General features: G+C 50.4%; 1 protein-coding gene across 3 annotated transcripts; it reads left to right on the plus strand.

Moving 5' to 3' along the window:
• The first annotated feature begins 4,423 nt into the window (after positions 1-4,423).
• Abcg8 (ATP binding cassette subfamily G member 8) lies at positions 4,424-18,409 on the plus strand. Of its 3 annotated transcripts, XM_052746449.1 has the most exons (11): positions 4,424-4,580; positions 7,843-8,081; positions 8,399-8,531; positions 8,618-8,887; positions 10,947-11,109; positions 11,186-11,269; positions 12,174-12,373; positions 12,954-13,030; positions 13,618-13,885; positions 15,067-15,194; positions 15,282-18,409. In XM_052746449.1, the coding sequence occupies exons 1-11, from the start codon at positions 4,556-4,558 to the stop codon at positions 15,417-15,419; spliced, it is 1,725 nt and encodes a 574-aa protein (XP_052602409.1). In that variant the 5' UTR covers positions 4,424-4,555; the 3' UTR covers positions 15,420-18,409. The 3 variants fall into 3 exon arrangements, with proteins under 3 accessions (XP_052602409.1, XP_052602410.1, XP_052602408.1); XM_052746450.1 differs by having other exon boundaries at positions 15,067-18,409; XM_052746448.1 differs by lacking the exon at positions 4,424-4,580 and adding an exon at positions 7,554-7,649 and having other exon boundaries at positions 15,067-18,409.
• The last annotated feature ends 231 nt before the right edge of the window (positions 18,410-18,640 follow it).

Consider the following 18,640-nt stretch of genomic DNA (forward strand, 5'->3'; position numbering starts at 1 on the left):
AAAGAGGCAAAGAACTGTCAGAATCCCAAAGTGTGCTGGGGGCCTGCCACTTACAAGTCCCTCCTCCTCTTGGTTCTGTTATTGTAGATGCCCCGTGGTGGTCTGCCACTGACAACCGTGGAGGCTTGGATAAAAACAGTGAGACTGACGTGCCCTGTGCGTCCATACTTAAAAGCTGTTCGGTCCAGCTAAATATTGCCCAGTGGTTTCCACCTTCTCGCTTCCGCACGTACATTTGGAAAACGGAAGGCTTCCTGAGGAGCTGGTTTCTGGTCCATGCCACACCCACCCCCTTTTCTGCCCACCCAGCGTCTCACACTCCACACGGAACTCATACAGAGGCCACACATTCTTCTCACCCACATTCTAGCCAGGCCTCCTAGAGACAGTTGCTCCTATAGCCTTGGAGCGTGCCCCTTAAGCAGCACCACCCATACTCAGAAAGATGGCCTGGGAAGAGGGATGAGATCAGGGCTGTCTATGCAGGGAGTTCTGGCATGGAGTATCAGGGCGGCAGGGCCGGTGGTCCACAGGAACAGGGATAGGAAAGCCTGGGCCTCGGTAGAGACAGGTGAGATAATGTTTAGAGGTGTCAATAGAGGGCCAGGCGTGTGCCTTGGGCCAGAGACTTACCCTTTTTGTCCCAGCCGGCCACAGTCCTCCGCACATTTCTCCCTTTTTGTGGCCCCTGAAATTCCGTACTTCTCTGCGCTTCTGACTCGGGAATTGAACCAGAAGTTACTAGGAGGTGTCATTACACTGTAGCCCTGAAGGTGCCGCACTGGTTACCTACAAATAAACCCGCTTTCGCTTTTTAGGGTGTCACCTGTCACAAATTCAAATGATGTTCTGACAGTCACACTGATTAAAGTGTCAGCTGAGTAGATATTTAAGTATTTGAAAAATATAGAGAATTTGTCAAAACCTCAGGAAGAGTCTAACAAATCCTTCCTGGGTGCCAAGGAAAATATTTAAAAATGGAGCAGAAGTCATCCACAAGCCAGACATGAATTTTTTTTTTTTTTTTCTGGAAGCTGAGTTGTCTGTGTGGCTGGGGTCCAAGGGCTCGGGGAACTCAGAGTAGCCAGCTAGGAACTGCTCAACTGCATCCCTCTGTCCTCTGTCCCTCGAAACCCCGGGATCTTCCTGTCCCCCAAGTCACAACAGCACAGTAACTTGAGAACTCACCACCAACACACCAGACACAAAATGCCTAGCACTGCCCCCTCAGCAGCCGCCCCGCCCCTGAATCCAGCAGAAACTTCGTGTCTGCAGAAGCATCTTTAGGACTAATTCCTGTCTGATATAAATCCACTAAGACCTCTCCCAAAGATAATTGATTTAAAAACAAGAAAACCTAGGGACTGGGGATGTGGCTCTGTCCCTCCAGTGCTTGGCCTAGCATGCTTCACGCCATGGATTTGGTTACCCAACACCGAAAAACCAAAAGGCAATCCCACTCCAGCTCTCCTGCAGAGAGAGCAGAATCATATTACAAGTGCAGAAGTGGTAGGTGAGGGGGTGGAGGGCGGTCAGATATTGGACATTAAAATGAGATGGGAGGCCATGCTCTGAAGTGCACTGGGGTGATCATAGTTTACACTATTATTATTATTTTATATATAAACATCAGAGAACGAGGCTGGAGAGATGGCTCAGATGTTAAGAGCACTTGCTGCTCTTGCAGAGGACCCGGGTTCAGGTCCCATCACACACAGGATGGTTTATAACTCCAGGTCCAGAGGACCCAATGACCTCTTTTGACCTCTGAGGGTACCAGGCACATATGTGGTGCACATATATACACACAGGCAAACACTCACACACACACAAAATAAAATTTAAAATTTTTTTAAAATTTCAGTATAGACGACCAGAAGAGAAGAATGTGATGATTTCCAACGTGAAGAAATGAAAAATGGTAAAGGAGAGGGAGGTGCTGAGCACCCCGTTTGGCCATTACACGTTGAATACGTGTATTAAACGATCACACAGAAAATTCATATATATGCCACCTCAACAATTACAGAAGCGTAGCCATTGTGGTGATGAGGGCTTCCTCTGAAATGTCACCCAAAGGATATTCAAGGGCTTTGTGTCCCAAAACCCCTTATCAACATAAGATGGGTGACATCTTCGCAGATACTCTGGGTCAACTCGCTGATGTCTGTCCCTCTCTCATGGTGTGTCTATTTGGCAGTAGGTGATATTAGGCCAGGTACGGGAAGTGAAAGTCTGAGATGGCTTTACTGGCTGCCCACTGGAGTCTGGAGAGGCATTCTTCTTAAACTGTGGATTCAGGTGCATGAGCCCGAGGCTGAGGGTCTCTGAGGCTGCAGCTGCCCTCCTGGAAGGAGATGTACCCCCATCAGTGTTCCTGTTCTTCTCAGAGCCCTGAGGTGCCGCCTGCACGATCCCACCTCCTGTCAGTGTGGGATCTCGACCTCACTGCCCGCGGCTGCCTGTGCCGCTCAGGCCCCCTCCTCTGTCTTCTGTGTCCTCATCTGCCTCTGAAGGGGCCCCTCACCTGTCAGGTCTCCCAGCAGGGCCTCCAGGACAGCTTGTTCTCCTCTGAAAGTGACAACAGCCTGTACTTCACCTACAGTGGCCAGTCCAACACTCTGGAGGTCAGAGATCTCACCTACCAGGTAGGGGCACACGCCTGAGCTGAGGGGAGAAGAGTGTGCGGAATATTCGGGGGAAGGAAGGGTGAGCCCACTCTGTAAGTCTGACCCCAGGGACAAAACTCTGTCTACCCTGGTGCAAGCTCACCTGCAGCGAGAGGTGGGGGAGGGGTGGAACCCCCTGGGAAGATGTTAAGGTTCACCATGAAGGCCTGTGGGGAATGTCTCTGGAACTCATAACTTTAAAATTTGAAATCACTCTAAGCATATATGTGTGTGTTTATCATATATACATAATATGTGTGTGTTTGTATATAATGTATATATGATATAGCTATATTGTATATGTGCTATTATATGTGATATATGTAAGCATATTATAGATAGTAGATAGATGATAGACAGATAGATGATAGATAGATGATAGACAGATAAACAGATGATAGATAGATAGATAGATAGATAGATAGATAGATAGATGATAGATAGATAGATGATAGATAGATGATAGACGGATAGGCAGATAGATATCAAAGGGGCTGGGGTGGTGGTCCTCTCAATAAAGTGCCTGAGGCAGGAGTGTGAGGGCCTGAGCTCAGATCTCCAGAACCCACAGAAGAAGATCTGGGTGGCCCATGTCTGCAGTCCCAGAGCCAAGTGGACCCATCGATCTCCTTCAATTGTTCCAGGTTCAGCAAGAGACCAGGTCTCAAAAGTCAGGTAGAAAACAGTTGTGGAAGACAGCACCATCCACCTCTGGCCTCCACACACATAGGTGCAAGGTGCAGTTTGCACCCACATGTGCACATACATACCTGTAGAAAACACGCATAGCAAAACACAGTGCTTCCACATACCCTGTCTGCTTCCTTCAAAGTCAACATCTTGTGAACGACATTGTAATTACCAAAATTAGGAAGCTAACAACAGGCTCTTAACTAAACGACAGGGTTTATTGAAATTATATCCTTTTACATCTATCTATCTGCCTGTCTGTCTATCTATCTATCTTTGTATCTATCTATCTATATATATATATATATATATATCATCTATCTACCTATCTATCATCTATCTATTTATCTATCATCTATCTATCTACCTATCATCTATCTATCTATCTACCTATTATCTATCTATGTATCATCTATCTATCTACCTATATATGGTCTATTTTTATAAACTGTGTTTATGCAGATAAAACACCCTGAGTGAAAAGGCCACCATGGGAGGGTCTCAGGAATGCCCTTGTCAGAATTAAGTGACTCCCATCCCCCCGTTCCCCAGGGGTAGACTGCCTGCTGCCCAGGTGGGATGGCGAACTGCAGAGCACCAAGCCGGCCTTTTTGTGGGTGTGGACTAGAGTAAAGGAACGAGCTGCTTTGGAACATCTGCTCTGCCACACACTGTAAAATGTGTGAGCTTGAGTCAATTCCTTAATTGCTTTGAACTTGGTCTGTAAAACACGCTGGTAGTACCAACGCCATATGCTTGCAGTGAACGGTAGATGAGATAAATGATGGACAGTGATCACTGTCATGCCTTGCAGGAGGCAAACACTTACTGTTTTTCTGCTGGTTCACATGCTTTCTGGTCCTCTTAACTCTAGACTTGAACCGGATGGTGGGGCCTCACTGCCATGTTTGGTAGTATCTGGGTGCCTCAAGACCTATCATGTCTTGGAAGCAGGGTGTCCCCTGAGAGAGGAGTTATACAAGACGCAGGAGAGCTGAACAGAAGCTGTTGAAGCCCTCTGAACCATTCAACTTCCCAAGGACTCTGCTAACATTTCCCCACAGGTGGACATCGCCTCTCAGGTGCCTTGGTTTGAGCAGCTGGCTCAGTTCAAGATCCCTTGGAGGTCTCACAGCAACCAAGACTCCTGTGATCTGGGCATCCAGAATCTGAGCTTCAAAGTGAGGAGTGGGCAGATGCTGGCCATCATAGGCAGCTCAGGTACCAACAGAGACAGTCGTGGGCAATGACTTTTCTCCCCTCAGACACAGAACAGCCTTCAGTCATGGGTCCTGCTTGCAGAACTCTGGGACAGAGTAATACGGCAGAGTGGCTGAGAACACAGACAGACATAGGCTCAAATGTCACCTCCTGCACCCACTGACTCCTGGGTGTTGCTGCTGTTGTGAACCTGAGTGTGACTGTAACCCACCTGAAGCTGCAGTCATGGTGTCCGCCTCCTGTTAACACTGGACTAAGACAATACACAGGCAGCTTCAGAACATGATGTTCCTCCACAGCCAGACTCAGGTCATGGACAGACAATGACTCGGCAGGGCCCCGACACCATTGACACTTCCACAGTCCTAGCATATAACCTTCAACCACCTGCAAAGAGCCAGATCCTTGGGGGTGTCTCAGGCAACCACTTTCACAGGTCAAATCTGAGGTTACAGAACCTCACAGGTGTGAGGGGCTTGGAGAACAGTACATTTTCCTTATTACATTCTGCCTTACTCCCTTCCTGTCTGGAAGCAATTTAGGAAGATTTTCAAATCTCCTAGTCCTCCATACTTCTAGAGTGTTCTTTGTGTGCATGCATGTACACACACGCACACGCACACGCACGCACACACGTTCATTGGACAGGTGAGAACACTAAACCAAAAAAGCCTAGTGAGTCTCCTAAAGACCCAATTTAACTAGACTTGGGTCTTGCATTTGTGATTGGTTTCCTGGGACTCCTTTACACGGTATTAGAGAGAGTACTTTATACTTTTTAATTAATCATTTCCAGGAGGAAAGATTACTCAACACTTTGAACATCTGTTCCAAACTTTTACACTCTTCTGATAGAGTTGTTTACTTGTCTAACCAAAGATCAAATAAGCTACGCTATGCAAACGCACTTTGTAACTGAAACAACATGCACACTCATTCAGCTCCTCTCACCCTGGCCCTGACCCTGTGGTGCTGTTCTAAACAAGAGAGAGAAAGGTATTTTGACTTATCGTGTCTGGTAGCTTTTCTTGCATCTGTCTTCTTTGGGCATCCAGGAGACACACGGGTCATTACTCCGAATATTGGTGACTACTTGGTCTATGACGCTCTAGCCAGCAGCGTCCCTGGTCTGTATGACACTCTTGCCAGCAGCATCCTGATTTTTCGTAAGGAAGGATGAAGTTCAGAGAGCCTGAGCAGGAATCACATTGAATAATATCCAGCTTCAGGCTGCGCATTGCTTGGCCTCTAGATCACTTGACTGAAATTGTTGAACCTTTCTTAGAAGGATTTATGCATTATGTTTCCAGTGACTTTAAGTACTTTCATTAGTGTCGCACACAGAGAATATGAATCTGCATACTAGCCATAATAATAATTTTTAAAAGATTCTAAAAAAAATGAGCTCCAAGCATTTACTTTGTTCTGTAGAATCAACCATACAGAAGGATTTTCCAATGAACCAAGTCCCTTGTGAGGCGACGGCAGCCACATTATAAAGCTCTTGAGTGCCATGACTCTTCAGAGAACATTTGCTCTAATGCACCAGGCACCCTCTGCTGGAAAGGCGGCCTCTGTCTTTTGCCACAGTTTTGCTTAGGAAATATGATCTTCCTGCCCTCTGACTGGGAATCCCCTGGTGCCTGGAAATGCTGGCACAGGCCCCTGCCCTCGCCACAGAGCCTGGAGTCAATGTCTGAGGCTGAACAGGGAGCAGGGCTGAGGCTTCTCTCTCTGGTTCCTCTTGGGGATGTTTCGTTCAATCGAACTTTTCAGGAAGCCTAAATAGGGCACACACAGCAGGTAGCCGACAAGCTGCTCCCACTCCAAGCCCCTGGACAGTGAGCAAGAAGATCACATGTAAAGGCCTCTGGGCTCTTGGATTTTGCAGGCAGCATGTGACATATGCCAAGGAGGACTTGTCATATACTGTCTATAGGCATTTGCCTTGTTTACAAAAGAAAAAGAAAAGCTATTAATTCCATAAAAGACCCCACTGTGAGGAAACCCAAACCTTTCCTGGGAGACCCAGGCGGAATGTCTCCAGCTCAGTGATGGGAGGGTGTTTGCCAAGCTTGAGGCAGGTTCACATCACAGTTTAAATAGTCATAGGAGTGCCAGGTGGTGGTGTGACATGCCTTTAATTCCAGCACTTAGGAGACAGAGTCACGCAGATCTCTGTATTTGAGCTAGCCTGGTCTACAGAGTGAGTTTCAGGACAGCCAGGGCTACACAGTGAGACCCTGTCACAAAACAACAACCATGAAATTAGTTCTAGGAATGAAAACCTCATGAAATGCTTTTGGAGACTAGATCCAATATGATGTTCTCTTCTCCAAATTAATACACATTAATATGTTGTTCGGAAGTGAATGAAGAAATAATTTTCCCTTTTTTTAAGGCAGAGGAAAAAAAGACACTGATTTTAAAAATGAGAAAGGGCTATAGGTACATTTGGAGACTACGCATTAGGCTATGCTTGAAAATGACATCCGATTTATTACTCACCTGTTATTTTTCCCTTATATTTCTCAAAGTAGGTTGTAGTTTTGGGGGGTTTTGTGTTTGTTTGTTTCTTGAGGCAGGGTTTCTCTGCATAGCCCTGATTGTCCTGGAGTTTGCTCTGCAGACCAGGATGGCCTCCAACTCAAAGATCCACGGCCCTCTGCCTCCCAAGTGCTGGAATTAAAGGCATGTGCCACTATCGCCATGATACGATGTAGTTTTGAATTCTTCAAAGACAGGCTATGAACGTTCCAAATTAGTCATTTCCACAAAGCCACTTTGGAGCCAAAATGAGGATGAAAGATGAGATGCTGCCAAGGGTTTTTTTTTTTTTTTTTTTCAGCCAAAAAAAGAAAAAAAGAATGCTATGCTTTGCGGTGTAATTAGCCCCAGCCTTGCTTGGGAGAAAGCCATTGGTTTGCAGCGTGGGGGCGGAAGTGGGGGGGGGAGGTGGGGGGAGAGATGCAGCAGGCTTGTAGCAGCTGGGACTCCAGTCTTCTATCTGACACGCTTCTGTCAGTGTGTCCCTGATCACTCAAGTTAACTGTAGAAGAGAAACCTAAGGTGCACCTGCTGGACTGGCCTGTGCAATCTAGTAACAGTGTCCGTTTGCCCGGAGCTTGGTTGCTTCTGTAGAGCAGCAGTCCTGGTGCTTGGAGAGTGTGTGGGTGGGGGGTGGGGGGTGGGGGGAGCGGTAGCTGGCAGGCAGGCTGGCCCCGCAGAACCTCTGCCCTCAGGGATGTCTCTGGCTTTGCAGGCTGTGGGCGAGACTCACTCCTAGACGTGATCACAGGCAGAGACCATGGTGGCAAGATGAAATCAGGACAAATCTGGATCAACGGGCAACCCAGCACGCCGCAGCTGATAAGGAAGAGTGTGGCCCACGTGCGCCAGAATGACCAGCTGCTCCCCAACCTGACAGTCAGAGAGACCCTGGCTTTCGTGGCCCAGATGCGCCTGCCCAGGAGCTTCTCTCAGGCCCAGCGTGACAAAAGGGTAACCAGTTGGCCGTTCGGTGATCTGAGACTACCCTGCTTTGCCAGAAGACCCAGCCAAGCTGGAATTTAACCAACCCACCTTACACGCCAATGTACTTAGCCCATGGGTTCCCTTCCCGGACCTGGTCAAGTGGGTGATAAGTGTGTATTTATTTGTGTGGGGGTTTTTGGGTGCTTCATGTGAGGGGGGGGGCGCAATTATCTGGCCTCTAGTACCCAGTCTGGTTACCAATCGACAACCTGCGCTCTGCAGGGACATAACAAGGGGGGCAAATATTCCTGAGGAAGCCTGTATGCTAAGCCTGTCGCCCTCAGGTAGAGGACGTGATTGCGGAGCTGCGGCTGAGGCAGTGTGCCAACACCCGCGTGGGTAACACATATGTGCGTGGGGTGTCCGGGGGCGAGCGCCGGAGAGTGAGCATCGGGGTGCAGCTGCTGTGGAACCCAGGTAAGGGCTGGAAGCCTGAGGGGAGGGGGCCTGAGACGGCATCCGGCATCCTGCCTGTCATCGGGCTCACCCTGCGATGTCCCCAGGAATCCTTATTCTGGATGAACCCACTTCCGGCCTTGACAGCTTCACTGCCCACAACCTGGTGAGAACGTTGTCCCGCCTGGCCAAAGGCAACAGGCTGGTGCTCATCTCCCTCCACCAGCCCCGCTCTGACATCTTCAGGCTGTTTGACCTGGTCCTTCTGATGACATCTGGCACCCCGATCTACCTGGGGGCCGCGCATCACATGGTGCAGTACTTCACAGAGATCGGCTACCCTTGTCCTCGCTATAGCAACCCCGCCGACTTCTACGGTGAGTGAGCCAGGCCAGGGGGGCCTGCAACCTGGTGCACAGCCATTTGCCCGAAGCCAAACAGAGGAAAACAAAAACAAACGAACAAAATTAAAAACACGGGAAATACTTACTGGAAAGATGTAAGGGAGACACTGTTACATGTGCCTCAGGGGAGGAGGAGCCGGGACAGAGTGGTAGCATGCAAAGGGGGAAACTGGTCAGCTTTCCAGGATCAAATGCAACGTGTGAATGAATACAGCAATCTTCTGACAAACTGCCCCTCTGTGCAGCACAGGTTAGGAATAGGTAGAAGTTTACAGATGGGTGGGGTGGGGCCATAATCCAGGAAGTCTTGGATCAGGTTGTACAGTTGTGGTCTTCATGCAGTCTGCAGGAAACTACATACACACACACACACACACACACACACACACACACACACACACACACGCACGCACCCTTGTGGTCCGCAGAGGCAGATAACATAGGAAGAGGGGCCCAGAGCAGGACCAGGGACAGACTGCCTGATTGGTCACTGCCTTACCTTTCTTGGGGGTCCCAGGCACTCAATAGTCTATGAAGAACACTATGAACCTCTTCATTCACGGGGAGCAATAGCCTTTTCAGGACACCAGCCTATAAACCGCCCCTCAAGAGTGCTGAGGAATAATAGCCTGGGTGCTGAACAGGTGACCAACTGTACCAGAGCTTGGGGAAGCAGCAGCTCTAGCCAGTCCCCTAGGTGACCAAGAACCCCAGGTTCTTCTCAGGATGGCAAAGTGCCCACCCTCATGGTATCTCCAAAGTCAGCTCTGTCTCTGTGTATTACCTGAGGAACCTCACCCCCTGCCTCCTATGCTCTAGCATGGCTGTAGGGGCAGAACCAGAGCTCCCACAGGTGTACCTGGTCCTCAGCCATGCCACCCACACGGTCATCCCAGCGTCCCCAGCTACCCAGGAGGAAAGGCCATGCTCCTGGCTCCCTGCCCTGCCCTTCGAACTCATGTGCTCTGTGAACTGCCACAGAGGTCACCTCTCCTCCCCATGCTCTGTTTGCCATGCTGCTGACTTCCTGCCCATGTGTCACGCTCTGTCCAATGTCCTCAGATAAGGGGGCAGAGGACAGCTGCCAACCGGGATACCAGGGGAAGTTTGAAGTGAGCCTGGGAGGGCTGCCCCAAACCTCCCACGGTGCCCACTGGGAGACTTGAAGACTTCTTCTTCTGTTATTGTTTGGGGAGAATAGGGATAGGGTCCTTGTCTACTAGGCTGGAGGCAGGTAGCTGTCGTTAGTCTAGGATGCAGGAGCTGCTCAATTGGAGCCCAGGGTGCCCAGCAAACGTGGTATTTGAGCTGTAGCCTGCACCGAGGGAACCTATGTGGCTCCTATGTCCCTCAATGTCATCTTGTGATGGACAATGAATGCGGAAGGGGGAAATGGTGAAGAGGAGACCCCAGCTGTGCAGAGTCCTGGAGTCTTCCGGGGGACAGGACGGTCCTGGCTGTGACTGGTGGACCTGGCTCTTTCTGGCATTGCAGGGACATTGGAGGGAGGGGAGGGCTGCAGGCTGGGACTGCCACATGCAGGGTGGCATTTTCTCAGATTCAGAAGGTCGCTCTCCCAGTGACCTGGCTCCCCAAGTGGGTAGGCTGCCCTAGACCCTCCTGGGGCAAAGCTTAGCATGGGCAGTGTGAGCACTGTACTTGGCTGGTCCCCAGCACCCTGGCCACTTGGAAGGTCAAATTATAAATTCACAGTGACAGGCAAATAGATATACAGCTGGAGTTAGAACTATCATATGCCTATGATGAGGCACCCGGCCCTGAGGGCAGCTGCCCGCTCTAGGAATACCCCTGGGATGAGTCTGGGGGTGGGGTTGAGGGGCTGGAGCCAGGGCCTCTGCTATTGGCCACTTCCTGATCTATGGCATCTGCCTATATGGTCAGATGAGGCAGAGCAAGGGAACCAGGTCTCTCTGCCTCTCTGCTCTGACCACTGCCTCATAGTGCCTTCTCAGAGGGTGGGGAGAGCTGCCAGGGACCTCGTGGCCTATGACCCTGCACCTTCTGCTTCCAGTGGACTTGACTAGCATTGACAGGCGCAGCAAAGAACAGGAAGTGGCCACCATGGAAAAGGCTCGGTCACTTGCAGCCCTGTTTCTAGAAAAAGTGCAAGGCTTCGATGACTTCCTGTGGAAAGCCGAGACAAAGGAACTCCACGCGGGTACCTATGCAGTCAGGTACAATGGGTCTACTGCCTGAGTGGGACGCCCCCTGTGGTGGGCCCCCCTAACTTGACTACACACTGTTTCCCAGAAGCCAGACCCTCCCACAGGATGTGGACTGTGGGACTGCAGTGAAGCCGCCCGGGATGATACAACAGTTTACCACCCTGATTCGGTAAATGTCTCTTGTTTTTTTTTTTTTTTTTTGTCTCCCTGCTCCCTCATGCCTCTGAGTATCAAAGTAAACCATTCCCTACCCAAGGGGAATTCAAGGGAGGGAGCAAACGGTGAAATTGTTTGAAAGCCAGCATCCCTAGGACCAGTCTAGCCCTCCCGTGACATGGATCGCTCCTGATAATCTTAATCTCGAAACAAAAAGAAAATCATGTTAGTGGCAATCATTATGGAAACAGCCATGTAAGAAACTCAGACCCGGGAAGGGCAGTGTTCCTACTGTACCACGCTCAATGCAAGCTAGGTACACCCGCCACACCCATCTTTCTGGGGGGTCTGCTCGGACAGAGACATGGGAGCAGGCTCATGTATTGTTTAGGAGCCAGCTATTCAAACCAAGAGCTGTGCTCTGCTCCTCTCCGATTAGAGTTCTGTGGCTTAGCCATTTAGTCCAGTCTATTTGGATGGTGTCTTTATTTGGGAGCGTTCACCATTATGAGACACACTGTGGCCACCATCTTTACGATATATCTGATTTTTTCCCTGCAAGCAAACTCATCACTGATGATAAAAAGTAATCATTCGCTGTGTGGTGGTGCATGTCTGAAATGCCAGAAATGGGGAGGAGATGAGGCAAGGGGATCTCAAGTTCGAGGCCATCCTGGGCTTTCTAACAACCGACCCTGACTGAAAACCCAAACAAGAAAGACACCCCCAAACAATAATCGTATATTCAGTACCCACCCTGCCAGTTTTCTTACTTGTCATAGACATTTGATGGTGGGTATTACAGCCCACATTTTACATTTGAGGACATAAGGTTTCTGGCAATGATATGACATCCCTAAGGCCATAAAGTTTTGTTTGTTCCTTTGACGCTTCTTTTTTCTTTTTCTTCTTAAAAGTCGTCAGATTTCCAATGACTTCCGAGACCTGCCCACCCTGCTCATCCACGGGGCGGAAGCCTGCCTGATGTCCCTCATTATTGGGTTCCTTTACTATGGCTATGACGTCAAGCCACTCTCCTTCGTGGACACATCAGCCCTCCTGTTCATGATAGGAGCACTTATACCTTTCAACGTCATTCTGGATGTCGTCTCCAAATGTGAGTGTCACCTGCTCTCCTCAGCCGGGCTGTGGGGCAGCTGGACACAGGAACATCAGCAGCTAGACGGGGGACTTCAGCCTCCTCCCCCTGTGCTGGTCTGAGGCTGACCCCTGTGTCTCTCCCAGCACCTTGGGACAGTGGCTTTATGGGAACATTTCATCATGCTTGTGTGACAAATGAGGCAATTGTTTTAAGTTTGCACATTAATAGGAACATGCAATGAAGGCAAATCATGGAGTCTTAGTTGTTCCCATCCAAACAGGATGTATGCTTGGCAGCGACCTGCTGCAATACCTGGAGAGCCTGTGGAACACCTGGAAAGGCTTCACCGTGCCTACAATTAACAAAGCATATGAACAAATTTAGAAAGTGTAACCACTCCCCTCCTCCAGTGCCGGGGATTGAACCTATAACTTTGTGCATGCTGGACAAGGGTTTTGCCATTGAATAAACACACCATCTTCATATCACCGCTTTCAATGGTATTACGAGAGATGAATGACATCCTCAGGCGCAGCGTCAGTAATACTCTAGATGATTCTCACTCTTTCGTTTCCTTCTCCTCCCCCATCTTTAGGTCATTCGGAAAGATCGATGCTGTACCACGAGCTGGAAGATGGGCTGTATAGTGCTGGTCCATATTTCTTTGCCAAGGTCAGGGCTGAGGGCAAGGGTTGCGGGGCAGGGCGTGGTACAGATACTGCAGGGAAGGGTTCTGTGGAAACACTCGGCTGTGCATTATCTGCGGCTGCAGATACCGAATCCTCTAGAAGAGTCTCAGAGACTTGCTAGTCATTAAATGACCCACAGGAAGGCCGGGACTGAGAAGCAAAAATGATACTTTTCTGGGCAGCCAGAACCAAGAGAGAAAGAAGTGGGCGACCCCGAGAGGTTCTTTACATCTCCAGAGCCGCTGAGCAAGCCAGGCAGGCATTTCCAAAAAGCGGCTCAGAGAGGATCTCTGACTCTCATAAAGCCACACAGCTGCCAGGTCTGGGCAGGAAGGGTGGAGAATCGAGCCAGGTCTCAGCACAGCATAGACCAGCTGCCTCCATGGAGCACAGCTCTGAAATGGTCCTGCAGTGGAAGCCCGGGGTCAGGTTCGCCGGTCTTACCTGCCACCTCCTCCTCCACCCAGGAGGAACACTGGCATCCTAGGAGGTGCCACTCCTTAAAACACCTTCCGATATTAGCAGCCCCGGGTGATGGCCCCATACCCCAGCAAAGGCTGTGCCTTGCAGGTCCTGGGCGAACTGCCCGAGCACTGCGCCTACGTCATCATCTACGGGATGCCCATCTACTGGTTGACCAACCTGCGGCCCGTCGCCAAGCTCTTCTTCCTGCACTTCATGCTTCTGTGGCTGGTGGTCTTCTGCTGCAGGACCATGGCCCTGGCTGCCTCCGCCATGCTGCCCACCTTCCACATGTCCTCCTTTTTCTGCAACGCCTTCTACAACTCCTTCTATCTCACCGCGGGCTTCATGATAAACCTGGACAACCTGTGGATAGGTGAGGCCTGCTCCCCTCTGCTTGACCAAGCGCCTGTAGGGTCCCCATGGCTGGGTTAAGTCCTCAGCTAGAGGTGGAAGTTCATCGGTTAGGTGTGTCTCCATGCCTCTACCAGCCGCGCTGCGGGCTGTGGGGTAGACGACGCTTCCTCGCAGCCTTCGCACATACCCAGAAGTCACCCCGACTCCCTCCCTCACCACATCCACCGGTGATCCAGGCCTGAAATAATCCCTTGGCTTTATCACAGCCCTGGCTCTCATCATTGAGCCCCGGGCCACCGTTATAGTCTAGTCTCTCGGTGGCCTTCTCAGAGTGAGCCTTCTGAGGGACAAGTTCCTGTCCCTCCTGTGTTCAAAGCCTCTCAGAGCTACTGGCTCCCTGATGTTCCTTGTCCCCATGGAACCCCCAACTCCTGTGAAGTCTCCAGCATCTCTACCTTCTCTCTGTGGAGCCTATGGGGCCTCTTTCCTGCATTCACCATTGCCCATCACTGTCTCCTCAGCCAGCCTTTCCTGACATGTGGGCAGGGCTTGCAGCTTCCTCCTCTCCCAGCAGAGTGCTCCCCAGGGTCAAAGTCCTCCTCTCCCAGCAGGGTGCTCCCCAGGGTCAGGATCCTCCTCCTCTCCCAACAGAGTGCTCCCCAGGGTCAGGGTCCTCCTCCTCTCCCAACAGCGTGCTCCCCAGGGTCAGGGTCCTCCTCCTCTCCCAACAGAGTGCTCCCCAGGGTCAGGGTCCTCCTCTCCCAGCAGAGTGCTCCCTAGGGTCAGAGTCCTCCTCTCCCAGCAGAGTGCTTCCCAGGGTCAGAGTCCTCCTCTCCCAGCAGGGTGCTCCCCAGTTTCAGGGTCCTTCTCTCCCAGCAGAGTGCTCCCCAGGCTCAGGGTCTCTGGTGTGGGGCTGGCTGAGCATACGCAGCATAATGAAATGACTGGAGGGGTTATGAAATTGGTAGGGATCAAGCATGTGGGTCAGCCCTCCTTGGCCTCCCCAGCACAGTCCCCAGCCACAGACGTTACTCCTTTGCCCCTTATCTCTTTTGCCCCTTGGTCCTCAGAGGACTCTTCTCCTGGCCCCAGCCAGCATGGCCCCTCTCTCCGGGAGTGGGTGGAAACTTAGGCAGGGCAGCGAGAGGTGGCAGCAGCGGCGACCTTGCGTGCGGATAACCAAGCTCTTGCTGTCTTCAGTACCTTCGTGGATTTCCAAGCTGTCCTTCCTCCGGTGGTGTTTCTCGGGGCTGATGCAGATCCAGTTTAACGGATACCCTTACACGATGCAGATCGGCAACTTCACCTTCTCAGTCTCTGGAGACGAGGTGAGCAGTGGAGGCTGGGAATTCTCAATTCAAGGGCTGCTGAGGGCGCAGCATCCTTGGGAGCTCACCAAGCGTCCGTGTCCGCAGATGGTGGCTGTCATGGACCTGAACTCACACCCGCTCTATGCGATCTACCTCATCGTCATTGGCATCAGCGGTGGCTTCCTGTTCCTGTACTATCTGTCCTTGAAGTTCATCAAACAGAAGTCACTTCAAGACTGGTGATGCTCACCCAGGCTTGCTCCTGCTGGGTGGGACCCTTCTCCCAGGGCTGGCTGCCTCCTGTGCAGCCCTCCTGAGGACAAAGATCACAGAGCTCAGCAGCATCCGCCCCTTGGCGCTGCAGTGCCACAGGTCAGCCACAGGATGGCAGTAGAATAAAGACAGTTGAAAGGGATTTCTGCTCACTGGCCTGGGCTTGTGATGGGAGAAAAAAACCGGGACTTGGTGCACCCGCAATGTTGCTCATTTATTTCCGTTGGTTATATCTTTATATAAGCAACCCACTTTAGATATAAATTGAGTAGCCAGGCCATGCAGAAATTTCTGGAACCCAGAGAGAATGGTGTTTTAATAGCAAAAATGTTGAGCTTTATCTCTCCCAGTCCTCATATCCTGTGTTGATCCGCTCCCACTACAGAAGGTGGTCTAAAACAGACTAGCGAGACGTTATTTCTTATCTCTGTGTGGATCCACAGACTCCAAACCCCAAAGCTGAACAACTAAGAGTTTATTGAGCATCTACTCCACGGTAGGTACAGTGGCACGTGGCTATCGTCACTTGTTCTCAGAACAACCCACGGATGTAAGCAGCATCCTGTTTTATAGGTGAGGTCCCTGAGGCAAAGACATATTCAGTTGTCTCGGCTTACATGGTTGCTTTGTGGTGGAATCAAAAAGATCTTGATGCCTTTGGGAGTTAGAGAGCAAAAGACCGGACCTGAGATACTGGCATTGGAGTTCAAGAAGCTTCTAGAAACAGCTTAGAGAGGTTGTGCCAGTCCAGGCAAGCCTCAGAGGTGCATCCCACTGTCTGGGTCTCAGAATTAGCCTGGAACCTCTCCTAATGGCCAGAGGATGGATTGCTTGCTCACCCGGGTTATATGCTTCAGGCCTGTGTTGAGGACCATTTGACTCAAAGCACAGAGATGGGAGGCAGTTGTTCCCAGACGAAAACTAGAGCCTGGCACTGAAAGGAACAGGGAGGAGGGTGTTTGGGGCCAAGAGATATTCTCCACCAATTCCCCAGATCCCATGTCCAGTGTGGTCCCTGGCCAGCAGTAGGGCATCACCGGGTGCAGATGAGGTAGGCAAAATCCCAGGGCTGCCCAGACCCACGGACTCAGCATCCGTGTGTTCAGACTACCCTATGACGTAAGTGCAGACCCCAGTGTCCTTCCCAACAACTACTAGAGCAGCAACTGTCCTTCCCAGCACCCACTAGACTCATGGAGCTCACACAGTCCCAGTGCCACCGTTCAGTGCACAGATGCCACTTAAGATCCAGAAAGCGATCCACAGTGCCCTCCTCGCCCAGGGAGAGTCCAGGGCACCGTCTCTTTAATTCCTTTCAGTTTGGAATGCTCCTCAATGCTCCTGACACTGGGGTAGCTTTGAATTTGGGTTTATCTGGTGTATTTTATGATTAAATCTAGGGCCGGGCACCTTTGGTCAGAATATCCAGAAATGACACCTCCCCCATCCGCCCCCCGCCGCCAAATGTGTCCCATCAAGTGGCACATGGTTTCCACTTGTCCTATGCCAATGTTCACTTGGATTGGTTGATGGAAGGCATGTCTGTCTGTCTGTCAGACTCCTACACATTCACTATGTTCCCCCTTCCATAACGAATAAACCTTTTGCATGCCAGTGCCTAGGAACTATTTATCACTCACTCCTCATCAAACTTTCCATTTACTTACCGAGTTATTGGTATAAACTATATACTTGTGGAATCCCATTTTAATCTAGCAAGCTATAATCCATTGCCATCATTAATTTGATGCTCCGGTTGTCCCTGATTCGGCCAGTGGAAAGCTCAAGCTGGCTTCTGCATCCTCTTAATCATGTCCCTGTCATTCATTGAGGACCCTGACAAAGCAAAGTATTTGGGGATCATCTTGAATTTCCCCAGCCCAGCCCTGGGATTGTCTCTGAAGATGCTTGACTCTTTTTAGTGGGAAATGATGGTTAGAAGCCTAGATCTGAGTGAGGACTCTGTTCTGCTGCTGCACATTACTGCTTCAGGGCTCTCAGTGGGCAGAAGGAACGAACACATGTGCGCGTTACGTTCATGTGTGTAGTCACAGTCATAACTGCATGTAAGTTCATGCACATGCTCTGTAATTGCCACCTAGTGCTAGCTCTTACAGTTCTGTCTTCCTCAGTCTCTGTTTGGGAGACACCTGGCTTCGGTGTCCGTTTCCCTCACCTGCTGAATCCCACTTGTACTCTATCTCCGGTCACTGTCCTCCTGTATGGACAGGATGCTCACTCTGCATCCACAGAGCTCTCCTTCAGCCTGTTCTGGGCTCCCTCCCCAGATCCCAGCTCTGTTTTTGATTAGGTAACCTGCAGTCTTTAGGCCTGGATGGAGAGGCTGGGGAGAGGAAGGTTGGCAGCCACTGAGAGATGTCATCTGACTTGGGGAGCTTGCCACTCCATGTGCTGTGGTACCCAGAACTTGGGGCATGAGAGATGCCGAACATCAGGCAGTTGCTGGTTCTTTGGAGCCTGTCTTCAGGGCAGGAGTCCTCCATCCTGTCTGCCCACACAGAGGCCGGTATCAATCTACCCCAATACTCTGACTTCATGAGTTTGTTTTGTTGAAAGTGTTCTCCAGGGCACACAAGGCCTGGGAAGAGAAGGGCCTGGGCCCTGGGACACCCAATATCCTCCAATGACCCTTCTGCATCGCAAAGAGCCAGACTTTTCTTGTGGGTCGCACATTTTCGCTGCTAAGGATACGTATTTTAGGCTTTGATAGTCATCTAACCTGTCCCGATCTGTCACTCTGCTGTTCCGGTGTGAAAGCAGTCTCAACCGCAGTAGAGTGTGGAGGGTGTGGATGCATTCCAATAAAACAGCTTACAGAACCGCACAGCTGCTGGATTTGGCCTGAGGCTGCGGCTTGCAGACTCCTGATCCGAAGATGAAGGTTTTGAAATTTACATTTTTAAGCTCTCCAAATTCAAGTTATGCTATTGTTGGGGGGATATAACAATTAAACCGACAATAATCACCTGTGTTGACTCAAATAGCTCTTGTGATTTTTTTTTTTAAACCGCTCTTGTTCTTATAAAGATTACTTGAGACATAATCTTTCCCTGGGTTGAGCCAGTCCACAGAGGTAGTTCTGCTTGCTTTTGTTTTTTTTTTTCTCACTCATTCTTAAAAATCTCTTGATCTCAGATTAAACCGCTCACACACAGCAGAGAGATTGAAAA

This window comes from Peromyscus californicus, unplaced genomic scaffold (genome assembly GCF_007827085.1).
Source record: "Peromyscus californicus insignis strain IS unplaced genomic scaffold, ASM782708v3 Scaffold_1__1_contigs__length_55948999, whole genome shotgun sequence".
NCBI classification, from domain to species: Eukaryota; Metazoa; Chordata; class Mammalia; order Rodentia; family Cricetidae; genus Peromyscus; species Peromyscus californicus.